This window comes from Primulina tabacum, chromosome 12 (assembly GCF_025594145.1).
Source record: "Primulina tabacum isolate GXHZ01 chromosome 12, ASM2559414v2, whole genome shotgun sequence".
Lineage (NCBI taxonomy): Eukaryota > Viridiplantae > Streptophyta > Magnoliopsida > Lamiales > Gesneriaceae > Primulina > Primulina tabacum.
This window is the reverse complement of record NC_134561.1, coordinates 36,073,279-36,082,573: the sequence shown is the minus strand read 5'-3', so window position 1 is coordinate 36,082,573 and position 9,295 is coordinate 36,073,279. Positions and strand designations below refer to the sequence as shown.

The 9,295-nt window shown below is 36.1% G+C and overlaps 1 protein-coding gene across 1 annotated transcript; it reads right to left on the bottom strand.

Moving 5' to 3' along the window:
- Nucleotides 1–820: 820 nt before the first annotated feature.
- LOC142520069 (protein EXECUTER 2, chloroplastic-like) lies at nt 821–8,218 on the bottom strand. Its single transcript, XM_075623022.1, has 11 exons — nt 7,702–8,218; nt 6,791–6,907; nt 6,654–6,719; nt 4,430–4,536; nt 4,255–4,336; nt 3,032–3,709; nt 2,508–2,634; nt 2,252–2,418; nt 2,099–2,173; nt 1,195–1,287; nt 821–1,110 (listed from the first exon to the last, which is right to left on the bottom strand). The coding sequence occupies exons 1-11, from the start codon at nt 8,032–8,034 to the stop codon at nt 1,009–1,011; spliced, it is 1,947 nt and encodes a 648-aa protein (XP_075479137.1). The 5' UTR covers nt 8,035–8,218; the 3' UTR covers nt 821–1,008.
- Nucleotides 8,219–9,295: the final 1,077 nt, after the last annotated feature.

The following is a 9,295-nucleotide window of genomic DNA, read 5'->3' as shown; positions in this document are numbered from 1 at the left end:
AACTTGAGAACTTTTATGGAATGGAACAATTGGTATCAACTATGTGGCACAAAATGAAAAGTAAAAACAAAATAAAGTAAGCTTTATGCTTTTATCTATGAAAACTCAGTACTACGTGTGCAGCCAAAGCGACCAAACCACCTTTCCAAGTATCTTTTTTTTTTTTTTGGATCAAGTCTAGTTACCTTCCGTTCAACTCGATTTTAGGGGGACAGAGCTAGAGTCTCGAATTTAAGGGGCTCGGAAGGAGGACGGCCTAGCCTTCGGATTCTTCCAACACAGCTCAGCCTTCCCAATGATGATGATTTTCAGAAATTCCATCAAACTAAAGTTCAAGAATTTACTGCTAAGAAATCGAAATAGTTGGCACTTATCAGATTGCAAGACGTTTCATCGTTCAGATCCATGGTTCACTCGAAGGATAGAAAACACAAGAGGATACAAAGCATTGTAATCATATGGTTTCTTCTAAAGTGGGAGATTCTCAAGGGCAATAAGGTGACAAGGAAATGGAGATTTTTTGGCTGGCTTTATCACTTTTACGTGCACAAAAAAAGTGCCAAGATCAAGAGTACTTTTTATACTAGTGTACCCCAATTTGCTTAGCTTCATGCTGTCCACCCATTCATTCACACATTCTTTTATATTTAAATCATGTACCGATTACTGAACATTCCCATGCCTCTCGTTCTAGTTTTATTATACACCAGGGATTGATCATCATGGTTCTCCAGCAAAGAAATTACACCAAAGAAATAACATTCACAGGATGGTATTTTACCAAACTACATTTACCGCCAGACTTCATCGCCTTCCACACTATATCAAACATATGTTTCTTCTATCATCATCTCATGCACCACAACCAAGTGTCAAAATTTCTCCAGTCATAGCACAAGATTAAACAACATTAAAATAAAAGTAAAAAAGAAAAAGAATAAAAAAGTTACTCGAAAGTGTCAGTTCCAAAATCTAGCCGCAGAAAGTATATGATTTTGCTGCTTCGACTTACTCTGGTAGTTTCAAGCGATTGAACAGCACAAGAAAACTCTGTTCGGGGACAACATAAAGAAAACCAAGGTCCGCACCTTTCACATATGGACCCAAACCCTGTCAATCAACGAGAGTGACCGATAAACAATGCAACACTAGAGGCTAAAACTTGATAGGCATTTGTGCATGAGACTTCAGTACCTTGCCGTTCAGTTGTAACAGTTCCCCCTCAACCCATTTGGGATTCTGGAACCCGAATTCTGCGATCCTTCCTTGGCCTCTGTAACTTGCAACCTGGAAGAACGTAAATACGTGTTTTGAAGTTCCTAACATAGAAAAACTTTAATCTTTTCTCAAGGGCGACTCTTGCCACGGTTTGGCACAATACAATAACAAGAAGTCTTTATCCAACTGAGTAGGATCGCCCTACACCATTGTGCTATATCCTATACTATATCCACCTCGTCTATATTTAAATAATTTTATCCTCTTTTATCATTCCTAACCAAGTTTTTTTTGTCCCTCTCTTTTACCTTGTTAATAATGCAAATACCTTGTTAATAATGCAAATATTTTCATGGTCTTACAAAAAACTAACAGGGTCATTTATTAGTCGCCTGAGTATACATCTATCTCATCTTAATCGTGTATCTCTCAACAAGCACAACATTGACTCTCTCTAGACTCTAATGTTCTCATTTCTTGTCTTGTCCAACCTTGTATGTCCGCACATCCTCCCTATCATCCTCCTCTCTGCAACTCTTATCTTTTGCTCATGCTGATTTACAGACCAATATTCAGCTCCGTTTAACATAACAGATCCACAAATTGGCACAATAAGGTGGAAACTTTCCAGCCTCATTTGTAACAAAAAGATGCTCGACTCAACTGCCGCTTTTAAAAAGAAGCAAGTTCTGAATTCTCTCGCTCATGCAATACTCATTTTCATTTTTATTTTATTTTCATAATCAGTTTGAACCTACTTTCCCGTTCTTCATTACCTTCATCATTCCCCACTCTATCACAAGTAAGATATAGAATTCAAGTGTATTCAGTGGGCTAGGCGCATCAATGGGGGAAAGAGAAGAGGGTCGCGAGTATTTACCACTCCAAGTTCATCTGGGTACATTCCCCGCTTAGCAAGCCGGTTACCTCTCCCAATTTTAGCACGAAAAGTCACCTAGACAGATGTCAGGCACAAAGTTAGTATATATCCAACAAACTAATCGTTAAACGAGAAAATGGGCCAAACTCTAACCTGCCCTGCTGGAACATTCAAATCTCCGGTCAGCTTAACTGCCTCGACATACTCGAAGAACTCCATTTCGGAAGATTTATCATCACTATTCACAGTCCAGCTGCCATATTTCCGCCTTAGTTGAACCACCTCAGTACCATAAGGGCCAAATGCACCAACATATAGACCTGAATTAACAATAATACATCTAGAGTGAAAGAGAAGCATTTGTGTCAAAATAAACATGCATGGGAAAAGGGCGAGAACGTAAACTCACCATCAAATAGATCTAAATCACCTTGGGAGGTAGTAATACGACTAAAATTTGTGTACTCGGATAATCTATTCTGCTTCTGCGCATGACTGACAGCAAGCTTAACCATTTCTCGAACATCTTTGGAAATCTACGTGATCACAAGATAATTCTGAGTTTTGAAACAAATCAACATTAAGCATTGGAGATCGAAACAATTGATACATATATAGAGCTATTCGAAACAAGACCCATATTCAAGGTGGCAGAACATTTCTAGTGCAAATTTCAAAATCAATAACCACATAGAAAATGCCAAATTGGAATACATATTCCATGAAAAAGATCAGGATAACCCCAAGTTTCCCCAACCTCACAGGAGGTTAACATAGGAGTAAACTTTATTGGACCAAAGGTGCACGTTTTCACAGATGCGATATTTCAACTCCTCATTCAAAACAGAACCTTTGGAAGCACATGTTTACCAATTGTTTTTTTCTACAACTCTTTCTTTAATAAAGTACACTCAACTTATTTTTCATTAATACCTTGGAAGAAACTTTATCAGAGCCCATAAACACCTTGGCCACATCAGGAGGCATAAGTTCAGAAACACTATGGGCAGTGATAGCAGCCACCACCTCCACCTTCGATGCTGCATTTTTTTCTGCGCCATTATCTTGATCTCCTTTTGGAATATGCAACACAAAGGAATCCCTCTCCGTATCCTTTATATTAGCTGGGACACGAACAAACTCATCTTTTGTATGATCGTCTTCTTTATTGTGCAATACTCCTCCAATGTAAAGTTTCATGTCTAGATTCTTTTCATCTTCCAATGTGTCATTATCTCCTTGAGCAGTGACTTGATCTTGCTTATTGTCATTTATATCACCCGCTTCCTCCTCGGAATCTTCACTGGTTGTTTTCTCATCATCTTCTTCTATCAATTGCCTCACAGCATCCTCAGTCATGTCTTCGGTAATATTAACTTTCATTACTTTAAACTTAAGTTCTGGAATTTTTTCTTTAAGAAAATTCATGACACTTTTTATTCCTTCATCAGCTCCTTCCATGTCGATACTTTTTACTTTCCCTTTCTCCGCTTCACTTTCTTCTACGTTATCATCAACTACTGGTGTATCCACAATCTCACTTGCTGATGGCGTAGTGGATTTATCAGATGATGCACGTGAATTTCCTTTAGTTCGTTTTAGAAATACAACCTGTGAGATGCGCTGCATAAGAACCTTTTCTGAGGAGATGATAAATCTATATAATCATCAGAAATATGGATGGGCGAGCAATTCCAGGTGTAAAGGGCAGAACCTAAGCCACAACACTTACTACAAGAGGTCCGAAACATGAGTGGACTTGGCCTCATTTTCAGCAATATGATCAAATTTCTTGGACTTTTAAAACAGTTAAGGGGTAAATATAGGCGAAAGAAGCTTGATTTCAACCCCATGCTCATGAGTTCTGAATTCATCCCAAGTAAATCAACATTTCTCATGAAAGGAGAAATATTATTTGACTCGCAACTCGAAATGAAAAAAGTATTGAATCATATAAGCTTTCTGTGGCCAACCAATTAGTTTATTGTTGAAGATGTTGGTCTTCCAAGATTTTTTGTCTGTTTTGAGTCACACCATGTGCACACACGTTTAAAATTATTTTTTTTAAAAGAAAAATGGATAAGAGAAAATTCCAATGGAAAACTTCAACATTTAGCCATAACTAGCAACAAAAATTGATAGAATATTCAGATCACCTGCATCTCATGTGTCCCATTTGCATCTTTAACCACAAATATTTCAAACAGTGGAGTTCCAGGAGATGAAGTGACCAACTGCCTGCAATAATTTCATTACTGGAGACTTTATGCTTGCATAATTAAGGAGATCAAAACAAGAAAAATGATCTCTTCTTTAATTTCTTATTAGCACCTTGGACTATAACTTCTGCCAACAAATCTTCCCATTCCAGGAGTGATCCGAATCAATCTCCCGAAAGGATCATCTGAGTCCTTAGAATATCCAACCCACCAACCAACCTGCATGCATGAAATAAATATGAGCAGTGTCAGATTCTAACTTTCGAGCAAGAAATTGAACTCATGAAACAAGGAACAAGAAAGGTAAGGATGAGCATCTGCAACGTTCTCCCACATCTGTTAAATATATGGAAATAATCATTCTGTATCTATCCCCTCTTCACATATTTTTTGTATTTCTCATATAATGTCCTTGTAGTACCAACGGAGATAGTTTGACTAGTGTTATAAGACATCAAACACATATTGTACCAGGACATAGTGGCATTGCAAAAGCAGAACTGAGAATTAGCATGCAGGTGACATCTCATGGAATGTCAAAATCATGAAATTCTTAAATCCGAAAGTAGAATTATGTCAAAGAATAACACCATGACAATTTACTATTATTTTATTTATTATTCATGCACTACTGATTATGGCTCTACATAAAATGTTCCAAACAAAACCATCATCCTTTGATATCAATAAAAATAATAAATCTTGCGGCTCCACATAAAATGTTCCAAAGAAAACTATCAGCCTCTGATATGAATAAAAATAATAAATCTATACTAGGAGTCCTTCAGATTTCTTATCAAATAATCTTTGATGAAACATCTTAAGCTTTTATCAATAACCACAATCTAATACAATGTGGTGCTTCTGATTCTATGTCATGTTCTTGAAAAGAATTTGAAGGGTGTACTAGATATTTATTATCTGGTGATGGTTCGTTGATCATATGGGTTTATCAAATGTAGGGCGTTCAAGGTATTTGTGTGATAGAGCACTGTTTGTAAAACAATATCATGGAAGAAAAAATCAGTGTTCTAAAACTCGGATCTAGGCGGTCCAAAGCGGTTCAAGGCGGGCCTAGGCGTTTGAAGTTTTTTTGGGAAATTATTTTTGGGCTTTTAATTTTTGAAAGCCGAATTAAACTAGAATATGACATAAGAAAGAATTATAAGCTCGTGCTTTTAATTTTTTGTGATTGAAAGCCCAATTAAAACAACGATTTGTTGGGTTGCGCTTGCCCTAACATGTCACTCTCATCTTTTTTGTCTATTTACTTCTGCACACATAAGAAAATCAAACCAGACCCTAAAGGTAATTTTTTTCTTTATTTTGGTTTCTTTTGCATTGCCTATTATTCTGATCCGCCTTAAGCAGGGAGAATGAACCAGGTGTCAATTGGATTTTAAAAAAGTTTGGGCTGAAATTTAGTTTAAGACCCATTACAAGACTCTTCATGCCGTGGAATCCGCCTAGGCCTAGGCTCTAGGTGCTACTGGCGCCCGACTAGCGCCTAGTGAATTTTAGAACCATGGAAAAAATAATAATAGAAGAATGTTGTGTTTGATCAAGCTCTGAAATATATCTCCAGCGCTTAATTTTGAGTGTTTCACCATCAAACTTGATGTGTGATAGCAAAGCAGTTAATTGCTCTAGTGAAGTAGCACGTGCAAGTAGGATTCATTTTTGCACAGTAAAATCTTTTGCAGTTGTTTACTTTTGCGTAAAACAGTCATCAGCCATGCCATCAATTTACCCAAGGAATGGGATGTTCAATAGCTAACCATATCTATCCACACTACATTTAATTAAGAGCTAATTATAGTTTCCTTTTAGTCTCTTTCGTGCACAAACTCTTGAAATGATCAAAATAATATAACTTTTTCAATTACTTAGATTAAATTAGTGTTTAGACTTGATTATTTTGTACATCAACATTCGAATTTATAGAACTGTATGTTGTTTTGTTCAAAAATTCTCCTAACCTATGTGGTCAAATAAAAAATACAAATGACAACATTACAGACCAAATAATACACAACATATATGTATGGTGTGTGCTAGCAACTAGTAGATAAGAAGTTAGAACTCAGAAATCAAAGTCTTTACCGGTGAGGGAGATTTATGAAGGAATACAGTTGCTATTATCAAGTTTTATTTTGTGTACTCTGTATATAATCAGACAAAACTTAAGGTGTAGTACAATATTCTGCAACTCAGAATCTCCAAATTAATACCTATCATTAAAATGAAAGTGGAAAAGACAAGAGTAACAAAAGCAGGAAACCAGATAATCAAGATAGAAAAAGCGTCAAAAAGCTAACAGAATATTATGGTATTACCAGACCGCTTCCTGTACTTTGGCATAATCTTGAGGCGTCTTGGTAACGTTCTTCCTCGATTGCATACTGGAGCAAACAGAAACTGATAAAATTTTTAGAAAATTTGCGCACATAACTCAATTTGAATACTAATTTACCTTCAATTGAGCCATAATTTCAGCAATGCTATCTTTTGATGTTGAATCCGCAATCGCTTTTTTCAACTTAGCAGCTTCCTCGAAGTCTTCACTCTCTATTGCGTCATCCAGTTGAAACTGTGAACTATAACAAGTCATTATTTCTCAAAATGGAATGACAGTAGTCAAAAATTTCTTCTTCCTATAAATCACTCGATAAATTAGAGACCCCTTCCAGTCTCAAATCCTTCGGCAAGCAAAACATACTGTGCCACATAAGTCAAAGATAACAGGTGGGGTACAAATTACAATCACAAACTCCACCAGAAAAAAATGTTTGAAAAATAAGCTGATCTACCTACCAAAAGACAACCTATCATTTGCTTAGAACTAAATAATTACTTTCCACGTTAATGACTTGCAATCAGAAAAAGTGAAAAATATGCCCAAAGCCCCTTTGATAAAGATGATGGGTTAGAACAGACAGTGGCAAATATTTAAAGTTCAATTACATAGTTCAATTTGGACCATTTGACAGACTAAAACCAATCAGCCAAAACTTTCCCAAGGCCCTTCTCAATTCTCATCCTATACTAAATGCTGCTATGGCTTTTGAGTAGGGATGGAACTTAATCTACTTTGATATATGCGTGCAGGAGGACTGCCTCGCGTCGGTAGCACCTTCGAAATCCTACTAGAATAGATTAATGCACATATATAAGATAAAAAAAAAAAAAAAAAGATTATCCTAACAAATCAAGACCAAAAGCAATTCTGACAGTAAATCCACAACAGTACAACTGTATAAGCCATCATGCACAAATATACCAAAAACCATCTCTTAAATCCCAGAGAGAGAAAAAAACAACTAACAACGCACAAACTGTCTTCGTAAACATCTACAAGAACCGGTGTGTTCAAAAGAACTGAACCTTGAGAACAGAAGCATAGTTCTCAGCCTGCTCAATCTCTGAAAAATGGCGGGTCCACCTATTCCAATCCCAATCTGCAGATGACGATGATGAATAACAAAAACTGCTACCATTACTGCCAGAGGTGCCATGATTACCGCTCTCAATATTACTCCGGCAAATGCAAGCCAACCTTGAGTTCTTGCTTCTTGTAAGAAGAACTTTATAAGCGAAATCGACTGAATGTTTCTTCTTGGAGAGAGGGCCGGTGTCTAGTGAAGATGATGAGAAAGGTCGGAGCTGGGGCGGCGGAACGGCGGACTGCCCAGTCGCCCAAGCATTAGCCACTGACATCTTGAATTTCTTAGCTTAATTTTCAATCTTGAATCGTGGGTTGAGGTTATGGAAATGATTTTCACCCTTTTTCCCGTAAACTTTTCCAAAATTTTGAGATATTTTCTCGAAATAGAGGAGCTGAGAAAGAGCGTTGGGCATTACGGATAGAATCTCATCTCTAGCTGGATAGGATAACTCTCGATCTCATTCGTACAACAAAGACCATATAGCAAACATAAATACACCTAAATGTCAAAGTTTCGAATCCCGACCCTTAAAAAAAATTAAAGGTATTAGGGAGACCCGCGAGAAAAACTCGAAACGGGAATGAGATCTTATTTTTTTTCAGATTCGGGGATTTTTTTAAATCCACGAAATAGTTCGAGACGAGTATAAAGATATTATTTTCATCTGCGAACTTGTCCCGAAAATGATATTAATAATAGAAATATTAATATTAATAATATAATAATATTATTATTTTTAAAAGTACTAATAATAAGGCAAAAACTTGTGTGATACGGTCTCACGGGTCGTATTTTGTGAAACAGATCTCTTGTTTGGGTCATCCATGAAAAATTATTACATTTTATGCTAAAAATATTAATTTTTATTGTGAATATCGGTAGAATTGACCCGTCTCACAGATAAAAATTCGTGAGACCGTCTCACAAGAGACATACTCTAATACTAATGATAAATGATGATAAATTTTGGTTTGAAAAATCCTCGTCCTTGCCCTGTCTTGTCCCATTAATTTTTTTAAATGAAAATGATGGCAAGAATGGGGATGAATGGGGATTTAATATCCGCAATTTCCTCCCGAACCTGAAAAAATAGGAATTGGAGCGAATATGAAGGTAGAGATAAAATTTGAAGACGGAGATAGGACAAACCCGTCCTCGTCCCCGTCCCATGATAATCTCTATACAAGAAGATATTTTTATTGGTATTTGTTGAATGGTTTCTATGTATTAGAAGTTGTTTTATTTATATCAATTATCAATTATTATAAATGTACTAACTCGACAAACTATTACACCAACTTTTTTCGGTTTTTATTTTCCGGTGTATCTTCATAGTTGTATTTTCAAACTCCACTATTTGAACCTTACTTCATTATGTATTTTTAAATTAAAAAAACTTATTATATGATATTTTGATAAATAATTACTTTTTTGTATTATTTAAATTTTTTTTAAAAAAAACCCGAGACCCACGGTCAATTTGTTCTGGTATTTAATTTTTGTAAAATAGTCCAAAAAATATTTTATAAAGA

Excerpts from the sequence above, each read along its gene's own strand:
- LOC142520069 (XM_075623022.1), bottom strand. The coding sequence starts at position 8,034 with ATGTCAGTGGCTAATGCTTGGGCGACTGGGCAGTCCGCCGTTCCGCCG. Across the intron at positions 4,337-4,429 it reads GGCAGAAGTTATAGTCCAAG|GCAGTTGGTCACTTCATCTC; the intron begins GTGCTAATAAGA and ends AAATTATTGCAG. Across the intron at positions 1,111-1,194 it reads TGTTACAACTGAACGGCAAG|GGTTTGGGTCCATATGTGAA; the intron begins GTACTGAAGTCT and ends GTTGATTGACAG.